Source organism: Vespula vulgaris, chromosome 4 (assembly GCF_905475345.1).
Source record: "Vespula vulgaris chromosome 4, iyVesVulg1.1, whole genome shotgun sequence".
Lineage (NCBI taxonomy): Eukaryota > Metazoa > Arthropoda > Insecta > Hymenoptera > Vespidae > Vespula > Vespula vulgaris.
In genome coordinates, this window is record NC_066589.1 from 1,681,043 (window position 1) to 1,700,000 (window position 18,958).

Below are 18,958 nucleotides of genomic sequence, written 5' to 3' on the forward strand. Positions count from 1 at the left end.
TATATAAAAAGACTAGTCCCTACAAGGAAATTACGAAGAAAAAATAATTTTGAAAATTCTACCTCGTAGATAATACAAAAACGATGTTGTGATTTTTATCAAAATAATATGTAATATATACATGCAAAAAGAATAAAATAATTAATTATGTTCATATACGTTTATAAAATAAAATAAAATAAAAAAAAAATGAAAGCAAATGAAATCCATCCAGCCTCGAACTCACGACTCCTGAATTAAAAACTTAGATATTTGTCATTTTATTAAACAATCTTTCTTGTGAAAATTCTAATATATTTCTAATGTATAAAATATAAAGGAAATTATACATTGTTTTTTTAATTTAACGATATCAATGACTGAACAAATAATTCCTTATTTTTATCATAAAATCCAAATGTTTATAGCCCATTAAAATGAACCTGAATGAATTGAATGAACCGTAGCTTTTCATCACGAAACACGTTTCCTTGCGTTTAGAAAGAATTAGACAATTTCTATATTAGTTTAAATACGCAAACCAGCAGGCAATATTTTGTGAATCGTCTAATTCACAAAAACAAAGCGCATTCAGCACACCATTCATGTTTGTGGCAAAATCACATTGTATAAGGTACTTAATATCTTCTTAATATCTTTAGTCGCGAAGTTCAAAGGGCATCGCCAATATACTTTTTTTTTTTCATGAAACTTTGTCCCAAAAAAATTGACAAATATCGACAACAGAGTTTACATCACGAGCATAATTCTCGAGCGACTTTGATAAAGCACGTTTCCATTTTTGTGCATAAATTATTCTCGAAGAGTCGTGCCATTTCTTGACGCGATTTCTTTTTCTTTCTTCTTTTTCTTTCTTTTTTTTTTCAATGAAAATAAAGTTTATTGAAAAATTCGATAAGATCATGTCCTTATTTAAACCTTCAATCTCCAAGATGTGACTTTGTTAATCAAGATTGATAAAGAATTACGTCTTTACTTATTATTGACGTAAACCATTAAAAAAAGCAGGGGTGATCAACACCATTTAACTTATCAGAAAATGAGATGTTTAAACACTTAACAGACATTTGGTTGAATCGATTCGAGTAACCAAAGTGGGGAGACTGATAGCCTTACAAAGAGTTTACGTGCGGATAGTTTATTAGTCACCAAAGCGATCTTCATCTGGTAGCTTCGAGCAAATTACTTTTGTTCTGTTTTAGCAAAAAATCATTTGAAGAAACTTACACGTTTATTCATTTTACTTCTCTTTTTATCGACGTTCATCGATCGTACAGACAATAAAAATGTCTCCGAGCATGTTCTTCATCAAATACGATCGATCTAATGCAACTTACTTCCCGGGTGAAAATATAACCGGTTGTGTGATCGTCGTATTGAGCGAGAAAAAAAGTGTTCAAGGTAAAAAAATAAAAAAAAAAAAAAACCTTTTTCAAGATCAATGAAACGCGCGTGTTATTTTTAAAATATACGAATAAGATGATAAAACGGGGATATCTATAAAAAAAAAAAGATTCTTCTATTTTGAATTTTGTGACAGAGTGACCGAACATGTGCTTGTACACGTGTATGTGTGTATATGTGTGTGTTTCTATGGTGAGAAAGAGAGAGAAAGAAAATTAATAATTAATTTTCAATTAATTTCTTTTATAAAAAAAATACAATGTATAGAAAAGTAACATTGACTTTTATCGATCGTATTATTTATCAATTTCTAAATTCGTTATATTAGATGATATTCTATATCTGTGAACGGTTGAAAAAATTTTACTGACATTGAATGATATAATATTGTTATACAATATAGCAAAACACTAAACAAATAATGAATGCATTATGAATTTCCTATATGTATTTAAATATTGCACTGATATATTATCGTGAAAGATCGAAATGTAATCTGATCAATTCTCTAAACTTTAATCGATCATCTTGTTATATTTTTTCCCTTTCAGAGATCACTAAGATATAATTATTTCAAATTTCTTTATCTATGTAAAATAAAATCATAGGAGATAAAGAAAAGCATGAGCGTGATAACGAAAATGACTCATCGTTTTATCGAAACGTATTCGGATAAAATGATCAGAAGAAACATTAACATATAAAATGTTAATTACTTACCAGTAGTAATTATCTATGATTCAGAAATATACTTTGAAAATACGAGTAACGATATACTTTTCTATCTATGTAATATTTTTAATGAATGAAAACGTATAGTCATCGTTTATTATTAACCATTTATTATTACAATCTACTGTACCAATAAGAAAGAATAATATATAAATAAGCGACGTTTAAATTTAACATCGTGAATCTTAACTCTTTCGAAAGAATTTCATTGAAATAAGAAACAAGATAAAAATGTTCACGAAACAAACGACGTTTCAGATTTAAAAGTATATTTCAAAGGAGAGGCTCATGTTCATTGGTCAACTGGAAATGGAAATGATGCTACATTAACTGGTGATCACAATGCCACTGAAAAATATTTCAGTATAGAACAATCGCTGCTAAAAAGATCGTCAGGTAAGGATAAATTAATCTCAATAAAAATAAAAATTTTCAGACGAAACAAATCAGGTTTAAATTCATGAAGAATTTCGTTTGAAATATAGAGGACGAAAAAATTGAACTTCCGGAAGGACAGAGCGAATATTATTTTTCTTTTCAATTGCCAATGAACATACCATGTAGTTTTGAACATAAGATGGGATATATTCGTTATACTGCAAAAGCAATCGTCGATATACCATGGAGATTAAATTGGTGGACAAAATCTGCGTTCACCGTGATCACTCCGTTCGATTTAAATGCCATTTCGTATCAATGCGTAAGTTATCCTTTCTTTTTATTTCTGTTTTTTTTTTCTTTCTAAATAAACAGAAAAAAAAGAAAGGAAAAGAAAAGAAAAGAAAAGAAAAAAATACACAACAAATGGAATATAAAATTTCGTTTCTTTCTCAGGTTGGAATAGACGAAGAGACATCGAAAGATTTTTCTTGTTGTTGCTTAAACAAAGGCTCGATAAACGTACGAATAAAGGTACCAACCTTAGGATACGTTCCAGGACAATTTATAACGACCGAAGTGATATCAGATATAAAATCGCCGAACGTTAACATAACCAAAATTTCAACGAAACTCGAAGAAGTAATTATTTTCCAATAATTTTTAATATGAATATATATAAGTTTACAATTTTATCCGTATATTGATCAACTAGATTTCTAGGAAATTATCTTTCACGCGCAAAGCTTCACAGAAAAAGCAGAAATCTTATTACAAAAGAGCCAAGAAGATGGACCAATTGGAAAGCGTCATCATACTAATCTGAAACTTTATGTTCCACCTCTGCCACCATCTAATCTAGAACATTGTGGTATCATCGAATTGAAATATTGTCTACGTGTGAAAGTTCACGTCAATGGCATGTGAGTCTAAAATAATTTTCTTTTTTCATTCTTTAACACATTGCTCTTCGCACAAGAAAATAAAAAATAAATCGACGATACAAAAACAAATGATCATTACGTCTTAAATAAAATTCTACGAATGTTTCTAATTATCGATCGTCATCTTATTTTATTTAACAGGCATACAAAGATCGATAAAAAGTATCCGATATTAATTGGAACAATACCTCTATTTTCTTCACCATATACATCATGGATTCAAGTTGACGATACTCAGCCAACAGCACCGATAATTGATCACGAACCATCAGAGTCTATTGCCATAAAACCTATACCTATATCAATATCTAGTTTTGCTGAACCACCAAGTAGTGTAACCGATTTATCAGGAATTACTCAGCCTAATTTCAACGAGTTCCAATTAACAAATCAATCAATAGGACGGAACATGCGTGAGTCGAAATAATCTATGATTTTAGAAATAAATTTTGTCGAACTCTTGAAACTAAACAATTTATTTGGTTTTCTTCGCATTGCTTTTTTAGCACCTCCTTCTTATGAAAAATGTATACAAAAAGCTGATAATATCAAGGACAATGATGATACTAATTTCGTTCATGGTGCAGATCAACCATTTGCCCCAAGATATCCAGTTTTCAATTTTAGGAATCCTTGTAAGTATACAAACGCGGGCACACTCAACGTTTCTATTTTTTATTTTGTTGTTTTCTTTTTTTGTCTTTTTTGGTTGAACTCCGATTAATTTATACTATCGTTATCTTTTCAGATCAACTCAATTAAATAATCTCAGATTAAATTCTAGGATTAAATTACTGGCCGTATACTAGCATATATGAAATATCTTAAATAAAATGATGATAAATCAAAATGGAAATACAGAGTCTATCTCGTATAATCTATTCTCAACATTTGAATCATGATTATTGTCTGTACTAATTCTTTTTGTTACATGTCAATATCTCTATATTTATCATTCCTTATAATAATCACTAATTATGTATATATGTATCTTTATGTATCCTCTGAATAATAACTTGCATACAAACAAAAATTGTTATTATTTCAAATTTCAATTCAATTATTGAAATATTCCTTAGAGAACGCAAATGTACGTTTTTTATTACTATTAATTACGGAATTAATTGCTTCTTTGAAAAGAAAGAAAAGAAGAAAAATTGTAATATACTTAGAGAAATTATTTTTATATCGCGATATTATCGCGGGACTTAGCAATGATAATTTATTCTTTAGAAATATATATAAAATTATTTTTTGAACGTCAAGTAGTTTGTTTCAAGATACCTATATATTATAAAATATATACTTAACGAAAGATATTTCGGAAAAAATTCGATAAATCAATCTATACACACTTATTTAAATCATTTAACAATAAAAGATTATGAAAGATTGATTAATACAAAGAAAAAAAAAGAAAAGAAAAGAAAGAAAAAAGAAGAAAAAAGACGAGAAGAGAAAAAAGAGATTCTTAATTGATTCTTATTTATAACGAAAAGATGTGAGCATTGTATTATAGAAAGAGTAGAGCGATCAATTTAATTAACATATGTTGAATCATTTCGAATGAGGAAATATTAAAGGTCAACAGGCTAACAACGTGAAAAGAACCTGTTACGTGAAGATAATCTGTTAGTCGTCTAAATGATCTTCATTTGGCAGTTCCTTGCAAATTATTTTTGCTCACTTCAATCAATTCAAAAAATTTGCACAAGCTTCTTTCTTCGGGATCAACGTTCCGTAATCGTGAACAATAAAAATGTCTCCAAGGATATTTGTTATCAAATATGATCGAGCTGATGCGACTTACTTGTCAGGAGAATATATAACCGGTTATGTGATTATCGAATCGAATGGGAAAAAACATATTCGAGGTAAAAAGATATTTCATTATCGGTGAAACACGTGTTATTTCTAAGATATACGAATAAGATTAAAAAACAAAGATCTTCATCGAATCATCATTTCAATCATTTTTTTTCTTTTTTTTTTTGTTTGAAATGATGATTTAGATATAAATAAAAAAATCTGCGATTTTGAAACTCTCTGAAAGAGCGCAATATTAGCGAGTGTGCATAGATTCGTATACGTGCGTGCGTGTGTTTATAAAACGAGAAAGAGATAAAGAAAATTTGTAATCGTCAAATAAAGAATTATAAGAAATAACATATAGAAAAGACTTATCGATCGTATAATTTATCGATTTTTTAATTCACATTATTAGATGATATCGTTCTCTATAAACACGTGAAACAATATTACCGTCATTGAATAATATAAAATTACTATACAATATATAAAAATTAATAAGTAACAAATGCATTAAATAAGTAACGAATGCACCGTCAATATTTGCTATATTTATCAATCATTGCAATATTATCTTAAAAGATCAAAATGCTATCTAATGAATTTTTTAAACTTCAATTGATCATCTCGTTGTATTTTTTCGAATAAGTTTACTTTGAAATAATAATTCTGATATTCGTTATACTCAGTGTTTCATTTTAAATGACGCATTAAAATATTTCTGATTTTATTGATTTTATAAATTAAGAGAAAAAAAATGTTTCATATAAAGTTTCTTAGAGATTTTTACAGAGAAATGCAGTATTTATTGCAGCTTTTGCAGCATAGACGATGCTGTTATCAAAATACGGAAGTCATAACAATCTATTTTTAATTGGAAATCGATATTTTAAACCGAAGAAAAATTGTAGAAAAATACGTATCCGAGGAGAGCATTTCAAACAATGAAACTTTTCTCCGATATCTCATCGAGTTATGGCACCTTGAAATTTAACAGACTGTATAATCGCAATAACACGATCAATTTTCCTCTATAAACGTCTGATAAACGATGAATTTGTTAATCAATTTTTGTTTTCGTTTACCTATTTATTAACATACATTTGTTCATACATTTTAAAAATTGTAATCATGTGGAAATATTAAGGAAAGGATCAACATTGACATTAATCAAAAGGAACATTATTGCGATTATAAAGTTCGTTAAACATCAAGGCACTTTAACTCGATGAAATATCGATAAAAGGATAACACTGTAAATACTCATTGAATTCTTATGGATATTCCCAATAAATTTTCTTTTCTATTTTTAAAAATTTTCATGACTTTCATATATCGACATTAGAGCTATCTATGAAATAGCTGCAATAAATATTACGATTATTTTTCTTGTCATACTTTTTAAAACGAGACACTTGGTATAAAACCAAATCGAAGATAAAGTAAACGTGATAGTAAAAATAATCCTTCTATCGTAAATACAGAATAGCATGATAGAATGAAACAAACAAAAGAAACGATTACATGTAAAATGTTAATTATATTTTAGTAAAAAAAAGTAATTATATATGAATTAATATGAATATACTTTTAATTGGATTCTTTCTTATCTACATAATTTTTAATGTAAATCGAACAGTTTAATTACCGTTTATTTCATTAATCATTTATTGTTACAATTTATTTTATCGATGAAAATGATAATATAAATGATCAATCTACAAAATTAATATCGTGAATTTTACTCTCGCGATAATATTTTATTTAAATAAAAAAAAAATTAATTTACCCACGTTATTATATCCAAATAAAGGAAACAAATTTCAGATTTAAAAGTACATTTTAAAGGAAAAGCTAATGTTCATTGCGCGACAACGGGAACAGGATAAGATATAAATGGAAATGATCATTACATTGCCACTAAAAAGTATTTCAATATAGAACAATCTCTGTTTAAAAAAATCGTCTAGTAAACGTAAATCAATCCTAATAGATATAAAGTTGTCCCAATGAAAAAAAAGAAAATAAGGTTTAAATTTACTAAAAATACTCGTTTGAAATAGAGAGAACGACAAAGTGGTATTTCCTGATGGACTGAGCAAATATCATTTTTCTTTTTGATTGCCAAAAAATATACCATGTAGTTTTCAACACAAAATTGGATAGATTCGTTATACAACAAAAGCAATGGTCGATATACCATCGAAATTGAATTGGAAAACAAAATCTACGTTCATTGTTGTCACACCGTTCGATTTGAATACGGTTTCGCATCGACGTGTAAACTATTTTTTTCTTTTTTTAACTAACAGAAAAAAAAAATAAAAGGAAAATATAAAAACGAGATATAAAATCTCGTTTCCGTTTTAGATTGGAATAAACGAAGAGATATCGAAAAATTTTTCGTTTTGTTACTTTGATAAAGGTCCGAATAAAGAAATCAAATTCAAGATACGTTCCAGGACAATCTAAAATGATCGAAGTATTCACAATTCTAAAATCATCGAGCTATAATGTAACAAGAATTTATACGGAACTAGAAGTAATTATTTTCTAATCATTTTCAATAGATACGTATATATATATATATATATATATATATATATATATATATATATATATATATATAATGTAAGTTTAAAATCCTAATGATATATAATGAACAACCGATTTCGTAGAAAATTATCCTTCACGCGAAAGGCCTCACGACAAAAGAAAACAATCATGATACAAAAAGACCAAGTCGAAGTAGCAATTAGGACGCATCATCGAACAAAACTGAAACTTCATATCCCATCACTGCCATCATCTAATTTGCAACATTGTGGTATTATTGAATTAAAATATGGTCTACTTGTAAATGTTCGTATCAATGAGTCACATAAGTCTAAAACAATTTTCATTTCTTTTTTTCATTTTTTAACACGTCTCATAGGATGCATTAAAATAAAAACAAATTAACTAAATTAAATAGAGAAACAATGGATTAAACGTGGACCATTGATCATATGAACATGCAACATACTAAAGATAATTATATACAATAGATGATCAAACGGTGTATTATAAAAATATTTCTTTGATGAATGATAACATTTACGAATAATTATTAAAAAAAAACGTGCGGAAATCGAGATATGCATATTCAACTAGTAGCCTTTGGCGAAGAGCGTTATAGTAAGCATTAGATTCTGAAACTAAAATTTTTATTCTAACGCTTATAAATATATATGTATATATATGCATACATACATGCATCTATAACTACATCTATAATCGCAATTTAATTAATTTATACGCCGATCACGTTAGCTTCAAAAGTGGTATCGGTAAAGGATTCATTAAAGGATACCGACAGTAGAATAAGATTTGAAGGACATATTTGAATATTGATTTATCGAACGTGTATCAAGGCTAGGACATCGTATTCATCGAATATTCGAGAAATCATTACGCGTGCCTGATCTCTAAAAGATTTAATGATATACATATAGACATCGGCTTTGAATTAATTAAGAAAATTTAGCTCGAATGCCCAAATTATAAGCAACGGTATTACGAAACTGCATACAAATGTAATTCGTTTATTTCATGATCTCTTCAATGAAGATTTCGATAATTTTCCGATTTTTCATTCATCAAAGATTCAAATAAATTTAATAAATTAAAAAATTAAATAGACGATCGAAAATTTAATTAAATTTAATTAATCGATTTGTTTTAAGGATATACAAACTATTACGTTCAGATCACGCAAAAATTCAGAAAATACGTATTACGACAAATTTGTCAGATATTGATGATCTGCAAATTTTTAACGCAATGAGTTTACAAAGTGTTTCGAAAGAAGAGAGAGAAAGAGAGAAAAAGAATGATGACCAGAATAAAAGCGAGAACGAAGATGCAAAAGAAAAATATCAGAAAAAGTCAGAATCCACAGTAAAATTCCTCTTATTAGAAGAGATAATCCTATTATTCGATGACTGTGACAATTGTCCTGTTGAAAAGTTCGAGCTTAAGGCAAAATTATTTAATTGGTCGAACACACGAAAGCTTTTATTCGCGAAAAACAAATTAACAGGATTGGCCGTCGATTGATTTATTTAAAAAAAAACACGACATATCTTCCTGAGAAAAATTGAAATATTTATTATTGAAAATAATGTTTCGACTAAATCGAACAATACGGATTTGCAAAAAGAATTACATAAAAAATAGATTAAGAAGTTACGAAACGATGAAGGACTATTATTTGATTATGGTTTATTGATTATGGGAGATCGAAGATAAGGCTTTGATCGAACACACGTTAATGGTATCACGAACGATTCAAGTTGGAAATTGGGAAATTAGTATTATACAAAGTTGGCAATCTTAACGAGCTTAAAAAACAACTCGAAATTTATAATTTGGTAAAGAAAGAGAAGACAGATTCTATTATAATCGATCATTCACTAATCGGTAAGGCAGATGTAACAGTATTGCGATATTTTAATTGCAACGAGGAAGATCACACGGCTACTGCTTGCTTTAAAATTGACTAATAAGTGAAATTTCTGGTAGGTTTGCTAGAATGTAGGATCACTAGAAATAAAATTGTCATTGTCTCGAAGAAGATCGGTCAAACGCAGCCTTCGATATAGACGTGAAATATTTCAACTAAGTAATAATAAATTAGAATAAAATTTGATCGTAATAACCAATGATGTAATTAAAACTATACTGATAAAATTGTACTAATTAGATATAAACGACTTTACAACGATATTGGATCTTTATTTAAATAAAAATCGAATAAACCATAAGGCGCAATTTAATTAATGATCTTTTATGAAACGCATTATGTCTGGTATTGGATTCATAAACTATTTTTTTTTTTTTCTTATGTGCTTGTTTTTACTGATACTTATATAGGTACATGAAAAAAGGAGAGAGAGAGAGAGAGAGAAAATGATAAAACGTATAAAAATACATGTACAGGAAAATTCCATGGATGCATAAATGTGCATACTTCGTGTGAGATAATGAACACTAGAGTAAATATAAAGTTGCAAGTGTATTTGACATCGATATTAACATCGATAAAAAAAATATGATTGGAACTAACAGAAAAGCCGGAAGGAACAAAGAAAGTATATAATAAATATGTAATAAAGTACATAATTGCAAACGTGAAAATGTATGGTTTTAAAAAAAAGTATTCCGAGTAAGGCGAACATATGTTGGAATTGTTTCTTAAAAATAAAACGAACAGAGTAATCCCTAAATAGTATGAAAGCTGTTGAATACGTAACTAATATTATTATATCACTAATATTATCAAGAATCATTATATTATTTTTCTACTAATATCAATAAAAATTATCTTACACACACATATATATGTGTGTGTATATGTATATGTATATATGTATACACATACATCTATTTAATTACCATCTAACGTTTAATTAATTTACACGTCCACCACCAACACTTTACTACAAATAAAATCCTATATGTTCTTACAACGATTGATTATCTTTGTATTATACTTAACAGTTATAAGAAAATCGATAGAAAATATCCAATATTAATTGGAACAATATCTCATTTTTTCCTTCACTATGGACACAATGGCCTCAAGCAGATAATATTCAATCAATAGCATCGATAATTTATCAAGTACCATCGGTGTCCATTGTCATAGAACCTATATCTATACCAATATCTAGGTTTACTAAATCATCAGGAAAAGTAACTGATTTATCAAGAATATCTTTATCTAATTTTAACGATTCCCAATTAACAAAAAATCAACCAACAGAATGGAACATGTATGAATCGAAAGAACCTAAAGTTCACGAAGTAGATTTTCTTATGACTTTTAAAACTAAACAATTTATCTTATTTTAAAAATAGAATCTTTTTTTACGAAGAATATATGCATAAGTCTGATAATATCCAGGACGATAATGATTCAAATTCTCAATCAGTTTCTCCAAAATATTCAGTTTTCCATTTTATAAATTCTCGTAAGTCTATACACGCACATACATTTCAAGTATGTTTCTATTTTTTATTGTTTTCTCCTTTCTTGGACTCTGATTAATTTATATTATCGTTATCTTTTCAGATCCACCTAAATAAATAATTTTAGATTAAATTCTTTAATTTGCGTTGGATATACTACAGATTTAAATAACTTGCCATACACACAAAACATATATAAAATATCGTAAATAAAATTACGATAAATGTAAAAACAAAGCAACGACGCGTATATGAAAGTACAGAATCTATCTTGTTATAATCTATTCTCAGCACTTGGATCGTGATTATTGTCTGTACAATTATTGTTAAGTTACACATTAATGTTTCTACATTTATAATTGCTTACAGCGACTAATTATGTATATGTATATACACATACGTGTCCTCACAATAATAACTTACATGCGTACAAACGGATATTGTTGTGTTTCTCTTTCCTTTCCTTTTTTTTAAATATTTTATACGTACCACAATGTACAAAAAAAAAAAAGTTAATCGAAGTGACTGGTTTGAAATATTTTTTACGGAGCGCAAATGCATTTTACGTTCTCGTTTCTGACTAAGGGTGGAATTAATCGCTCTTTCGAAAAAAAAAAAATTTAGTATATTTACACAATTTATTTTTATATCTCAACATTATCGTATCATAATCATAATTCATCATCGAGTCATATGAATAGCAAAAAAAAAAAGTAGTAACATTAATTAGAATCATGTAAAAGGGAGGATTGGAGTTTCGTCAGAAGATCGATATATATATATATGTGTATATATATATATATATATATATATATATATATATATATATATATATATAAGAAGGAAATAACGGGAGATTCGTCGGAAATTGGCATTGATCGATCGTTCGCATTTTTGTTTGTCTACGATCATATTTTAAAAGGAATCTTTCCTTTCTTCTTTTAAAAGTGAAAATACATCGAATGCAAAAAAAAACTTTTGCGGCATACACATATTGAAAGTCTGCTAAACGAGAACGATCAAGAAGAATTTACAACGAGCTATGATAATCGTCGGATCGCTCGTCTTCGCTTTTTCTCTTCTCCATGCGAAACACGCACTAAAAACTTACTTTTCCTTCTTCTTTCTCATTTTTTCTTTCCGCTTTTTTCGTTTTTTTTTCTCTTTCTTTTTTCGTTTTTTGTTTTGCATTTGTTACACATAGAGGATAGCGAATCTGTACGGTACAACGATCGTTGAATTTGAAGACCACCAGAGATGCCTGATGAATATGTCTTTAAGTAGGAACTAAATCCAACCATCTTAGTATAAACGTACGTTATTTTCTACGATACAAGTGTTCTTTCGACAGGTATCTCGCTGTCGAACGACAATGCGATTAAACGGAAAACTTATATAAGATAGAAAAAAGAAAACAAGAAAAAAAGGAAAAAAAAAAGAAAAAATAAGGAGAATATAAGAATTTAAAAATTGCACTTACAAATTCATTATTGCAATTTATTTCTATTTCGAATCCTTGAAAAATTCTCGGTAAAACCGTAAAACAGTATATACGTATACGTTAAGCCAGATGTTTTTTTTTGTTTCGTTCCTGATAAAAGAAAAAAGAAACAAGAGAAATGAAAAAAGAAAAAAAAAAGGAATAAAAATAAATACGAAATTGTTTTGCAAATGGACCACGTTAATCTGATATTTTCGCAAAATCGTCCGGAACGGCATATACGTACAAGAAAAAAGCACTGCAATCTCATTACTTTGTGTATCAGGAAGTATTACATACAACTTTTCACGGTACGAACGTATTTTTAATTCTAATTAGTAATCGGCGTTGTAAAAATACTTATACTTATGCATTATGGTTTGAAACCAAATTGCGAATGTGTCGAATGTATGAACCGTATCAGGCACTATATTAGCGCGCTTGCATGAGAATCGCGTGTGTTATTTTTGCAATTAGCCAGTTTAATAATATATAAGAAATGATAAAAGTAAAGTCAGGAATTATGAGCTTTGGACTTGTTTCCTCTAAAAGCAAAAAAAGATAATAAAATGCGCGAGATAATACGTAGGTCTGCTTGATGTATCCGAAAAAAATAAAACAGATTGCAAAGTATAAAAAGTTCACTCATGTTTCTAACAAAACCCAATCACTCTTCATAGTAGTATACGATCGAACTGTCTTTTACAAAAGTCTCATTGGAATACCACGAAGAAAGGAGCGAGATCCGTTTCGTTCAGAATCGATAATCCATGTAAAACGGATCAAACTTTTGAGATCATGAAGTCTTTTTAAAAACGTTTAACGACAGCATATTGATAAAAAATAAAGTCAAGATTGTCGACTTATCGTATCGATATTCATGTCCTTGACTCGATAATGTTTCCTGACTTCCTTCTTATATTCACTAATTATCCTGAATTTCTGTTGGAGAAAGGAACTGTGCGCTCCGACTTTACAAAAATTTGTTTTCACTTATATTACAATAACCTTCTCTTGTTTTGAGAGAATCAACCCTTAATATATTATCATAAATAAATTTGGTCTATCGGTAATATTGTGAATACGCCGGTACAAATACTGGCAGTATTTGGTTAAGTAAAAAAATCATGATCACTAGAAGAGGTAACTGGTACCGGGTAGTTTGAAATTGTTACAAATAATCTTTGTTATTACTGTCTGTCAAGTGTAAAGGAACAACGCGATCTATCAATTCACACAAATAATAAAAAAGGAATGTGCGACACGCACGTTACAACTTCCAGTAAACTTGATTTAACATTCTTTAAATGGATGGCCGGGGATTTTTGCAAATCTATCCACGATAGAAGACAATATCATTTATCGTTCGAGTTTGTCTTTTATCCTTACAACCATAGATCCTTCTATGCTATTATACAATGCTAAGTGTTAATAAATCTTAAACAACAAACTGTACATCAAACAAGATTTCTGTACCTCGTGAATAGATCTGTAAACCAATAAGAAATAATGTTCTGTTAATAAATCAAATTTAAAAAACAACCAGTCGTAAAAGATTCCTTTAACATTTCCATATGATCTACAAAACTGCCCCGGTCAGCATGCATCATAGACTATCGCGACCCATATTTATCCGCTTTTTGCAGCACTCTATTTTAAAAAAATAATCAATGTTGTCGCAACACTGTGGCACATTGGGTTCAAGACGAGTATCAACATTTTGCATATACTAATACATCTAAGTCCGATATAACGATAACATTAACCGAAGATAAGAAAAATTTATAATTTACATTGTTGCAATGCGTTGATTCTAGTCGTGAACCAGAGGACACTGAGTTGTGCACTGTATTGTGTCTGTATATGTGTACGGTATGTGTTTGCGCAATCACTTTACATTATTACAGTTTTTTTTTTTCAGTCTGCACGCTTTCCAAAGACCTGAAAATAAGAATTCCATTTGTTCCAATCTACACATAATATATTTAAACATCGCATTTATCATGTCTAAATTAAAATAGGATAGAATACATCTAGATTACTATAAAATCAACTTCAAAGTATATAAACCAATCCCATCCCCAATGGATAAAAAATGGATCTAAAAAATTTCATTTAAAACCAACATATCCTTACCACAACTTTTTTTTAACCTTCCCTTTTAATGGCACCTGGCGCTTCGGCTAATCCTTTAACTTTGAGTCGATCTGCAGTCTTAAGAAAGGCTGGTAGTTGATCCTGTGAAACATTTACTTCACCTGCATACATAAATTCCAGAATCGCTTGGAGATGACTATAAGCGACATCTTTTAAAATTATAATTGGATGTTTGGACGGATTCTCCTACAACACATCAAAGAAAGTAAAACGAGGGCGCATATAATATACCTTATTCTTCACCCATTAAACCATACCTCTAACAAGGATTTAAAATAGGGACTACAAGCCGATAACACCATTTTATGAGCTTTACAAGTTTGCCCATCGCAAGCTAACGTTACATCTGTAAAGCTTTTTTCGTCTCTCAAATGTTTGAATGACGACACCATATTGGATTGGAAATCATTCCATTTAAGAAAAAATTGTTGTTGTTCTCCAGCCATTGTTGATATCCAAATTTACTATAAACACTTAAACCTGTAAAAAAATTTAAATTTTCACATTGAAAAGCACAATATGCCTCATTCACTTTTCAAATTATCCGAAAAAATTCTAAACATCAATAATAAAAATGTTAAGAGAACAACGGAAGTTCAAAATCTTACAGCAAAACTGAAAGGCGTCTCAAATGTACCATGTAAAATAAGGTCATTAGTAGAATACACTGACACGTACGTAATTGTGAAAACTACTCGCATGGATTTACACGTAGCAACATTTTTAGGTTAGTCTCAGAAAGTCCCGCGAAAACGAGTAATTCTCAAGCAAAGACGCGAAACTACGGAGATCGACGACATCGAGTATTCGTTCCTCTAGTTTTCGAGAGCTATCGTATCGAAAAATTGAACGGATGACGATGGATCATGAAATTCCCTTTCATCACAACAATACGCGTGCGTCCGTCGGTCCGTTCCGTCAAATGCGCTCTGGCCCCAAAAAACGGCCCATCGGAATTAAACGCGTGAGAAAAATAACCTTACAAAAATTTTATACTCGCCTCGAATGTACTGGCCACTGGAGACCTCGATGAGGGTGACAAAACCGTACAAAGGATGAGAAAAATATACGCGTATATTGCCGAAAAGTTTTTATGCGAACGCTACCAAATTTTTGTTGTGGCTAATATCACGGCGAGAATATTCGGTTAAACTCGGTACTCTTCGTGTTAATTCGGCTGAAAGTTCCGTTCCGATAGAAGTTATCTCTTTAACAACCGTGAGATGGTGCTATGCGCGCCATTTCATTTCTCACTTTTCGATTAATATCGAAATTCGAACAGGGAAATTTCCGACAAGATTTCTACAAGAATATATATATATAAAAATTGAAGAAATGAATTTGACAATAATGAAGGAAAAACGAATCTTCACAAAGTATATATATATATATATATATATATATATATATATATATATATATATATATTTATTACAAGTGATTTAAAGATATTTATTCGAATACGTATAAATAATATTCGCATAACAAATTTGTTTAATAAGATTTCTGACTTTAAAAAATTCTTGTAAATAATGCTGCTATAACGTATAAATAAAATGTATCCTGTGTATTTAACGTTAATAATATTTCCAAAGGAAAAAATTAATCGTCGCAAAACAACTGACGTTTATTACATAGCGTCTGTATAAAAATGTAATTTCTCACGCTTGGAAAGAATTAGATCGGATTAATATTTCCTAAAAAGGCGGAAAAAGCATTTGTAATAATATTTTAACGATTACAGATAAATTCGATCGTAAATATAAAAATGTTAAATGAACTCTATTCCACGAGTCTCCTGATAACCGATTATTATTCAACTTAGATGAATCAAATTAGAAATATCAAATTTAGAATGAATATATACGATAGAATCTCGCTCGAAATTTGTCACGTTAATGAACGACTATGAGAACAAAAAATGAAAGGAAGATATATAATCGAAATGAATAATACCTTTCCTAATTAATTCTGACTAAATGATGCGAAATTTGCAGAGGTTCGCGAATTCGATGTTCGCTCGAGGGAAGTTGATCGATTGCACGATCTCGCGTAAGCAATCGATCGACATACTTCGATCGAAGCGTTATCCGACGTATCGAGAAAAAGATTTTATAGTTACAACTCGCTAGAAGAAATCGTTTCCGGTCTAACACCCTCCACCTCTCAACGACGATAGTTGTATGTCGTCACCCTGCGATGTATATATTTCAGTAAACAAACAGAAAAATAGTTGGAACGAACAAACACGTTTTTTACATAAGTCGATAAAATGATAAAAACAAGTGGAATTTAAAACAATGACAGAATAAATATAGAACAAGCATTCCTATCGAAGCCGAAATGGCGGGAAAACTAGAAGATACTAAGAAGAAAGGGAGGAAAAAAATAAAAGATACGTAGACATCTAACGAGGACGCTTACAATTAACTTGGTTTACTATACGCGTAACGTCGAGGAAAAAGGAAATTCTTGGCCGGGGAATGAAAATTTACCCACTCGAAGGCCAGCGCCTAAGTAATGGACGTACGCCTTTATATAAATAGAGTCAGAAAAAGAGAATTTTCGATATATCGATCTAACAATCGATCCGACGATCGAGTAAGTTGGAAAAAAATCGTACGGCAAGGGACGATACGATCCAATACAATCTGATCAAAATTCGACCGCTTTATTTTATAAATAGATGATCGGGAAAAGCTGAGTTGTCGGAAAAGTTTTCCGCATGTCTCGGCACGCGTTTCGTAGGTAACGAAAGAAAGAGAGAGAGAAGAAGATAGATAGATACATGGACGGATAAATAGATAGAACGAGACTCGTCTTACGTACGAAAGAGACAAAGTAGAAAAAGAACGAACGAATAGAGGAACGGACGGATAGACGGATGGACGGACGGACGGACGGACGGACGGACGGATAGATGGACTAAGTGTTTGTAGTAGTAGCGTTTGGTAATGTTAATAGAAACATACTAGTAGTAGTACTAATAGCAGTAGCAGTAGCAGCAGCAGCAGTAGTAGTAGTAGTAGTAGTAGTAGTAGTAATAGTAGTCAGGAGAGGAAAGGAGTTCTTTGGCGGGTGAGAGGAGAGATATAGTAGAAGAGAGAGAGAGAGAGACAGAGGGGGTGGAGAGAGAGAGAGGCGCCCGACGGCGGCGCACTTTCGGCTCGCATTAAAAAGTGGGAGTGAAGTGGATGCGTATTACGCATGCGCGGGACCACGCCGCGCGCCACATTGAAAGCTTGCGACATGCCGCCAAACCGTTCAGTCGCGCGCCAACTATCGTGCGGGTGGGATTGCTTTCTCGTTTTCCCAAGCTTTGTTCTATACACGTATTTCTATTTTATCGCGAGTTCTATATATACGTAGAGACACACATACATACATATATAACGGTAGTAATATAATTATCAGTAGTAATAGTAATAGTTACTCGAGTGGTAGTATCGGTAGTTGATAGTAGTAGTATTAGAAGAGGAAAGAAAAGAAGAATCAAAATATCAAAGCGGAACGTTCGATAGAGAAAAAATTCTATCGACGCGTTGGCGCGAGCGAAAAGCCCGCCGTTTCAAATCGAGAGGAGTAAAGTAAAGAGAAGGAGGAGTAGGTGGAAGAGAAGGAAGAAGAAGAATCGCGTGTCCTCTTCGCGTTGAGAGAGAAGAAGCCGCGCGCCAACGCGGCGACATTGGCGTACTTCTCTCTGCTTATCGCTCTTCTCTCTCTCCCTCTCTCTCTCTTTATCGCTCTCTCGCTATTTCACTCTCTATTGCTCCGTCTAAGTCTTTCTCATCGGTGATAACGTGATATACTGTAATAACCGCGCTTCTCAAGAGCGCCGAGTTTATCTCTCACACCGTTCTATAATATCTGTGATGTGCGAGTGAACGATGGAATCACCGGTCATGTACGATTCGGGGGCCCATCAGGCCCAGGTGCAAGGGGCGGCCGATCCGAAGAAGTCACAGGTGCTGAACAACAACAATAATAACAACACTGCGAATAACAATAACAACAACAATAACAATCATCAGAACAACAACAA

The 18,958-nt window shown here is 30.7% G+C and overlaps 4 protein-coding genes across 10 annotated transcripts in view; 2 read left to right on the forward strand and 2 right to left on the reverse strand.

Moving 5' to 3' along the window:
• LOC127063192 (uncharacterized) overlaps positions 1-18,958 on the reverse strand; it is a 164,617-nt gene that overhangs the window by 47,023 nt on the left and 98,636 nt on the right. The gene's annotated exons all lie outside the window — the stretch shown is intronic.
• LOC127063196 (arrestin domain-containing protein 2-like) lies at positions 1,135-4,314 on the forward strand. The gene is made up of 8 exons (XM_050992620.1): positions 1,135-1,401; positions 2,395-2,532; positions 2,622-2,836; positions 2,971-3,156; positions 3,238-3,437; positions 3,600-3,871; positions 3,965-4,093; positions 4,207-4,314. Exons 1-8 carry the CDS (start codon positions 1,287-1,289, stop codon positions 4,218-4,220), a joined length of 1,269 nt encoding a protein of 422 aa, XP_050848577.1. The 5' UTR covers positions 1,135-1,286; the 3' UTR covers positions 4,221-4,314.
• On the reverse strand, positions 12,346-16,169 carry LOC127063200 (longitudinals lacking protein-like). 3 transcript variants are annotated; one of them, XM_050992626.1, is made up of 4 exons: positions 15,917-16,169; positions 15,174-15,396; positions 14,896-15,102; positions 12,346-14,700 (listed from the first exon to the last, which is right to left on the reverse strand). In XM_050992626.1, the coding sequence occupies exons 2-3, from the start codon at positions 15,360-15,362 to the stop codon at positions 14,908-14,910; spliced, it is 384 nt and encodes a 127-aa protein (XP_050848583.1). In that variant the 5' UTR covers positions 15,363-15,396; positions 15,917-16,169; the 3' UTR covers positions 12,346-14,700; positions 14,896-14,907. The 3 variants fall into 3 exon arrangements, with proteins under 3 accessions (XP_050848583.1, XP_050848585.1, XP_050848584.1); XM_050992628.1 differs by lacking the exon at positions 15,917-16,169 and adding an exon at positions 15,595-15,868; XM_050992627.1 differs by lacking the exon at positions 15,917-16,169 and adding an exon at positions 15,525-15,868.
• LOC127063197 (CCAAT/enhancer-binding protein-like) overlaps positions 17,799-18,958 on the forward strand; it is a 4,591-nt gene continuing 3,431 nt past the window's right edge. Inside the window, exon 1 of the mRNA XM_050992621.1 lies at positions 17,799-18,958. This exon is cut by the window's right edge and continues 3,431 nt beyond it. Within this exon, the coding sequence (XP_050848578.1) occupies positions 18,804-18,958 (155 nt within the window). The 5' untranslated portion in view covers positions 17,799-18,803.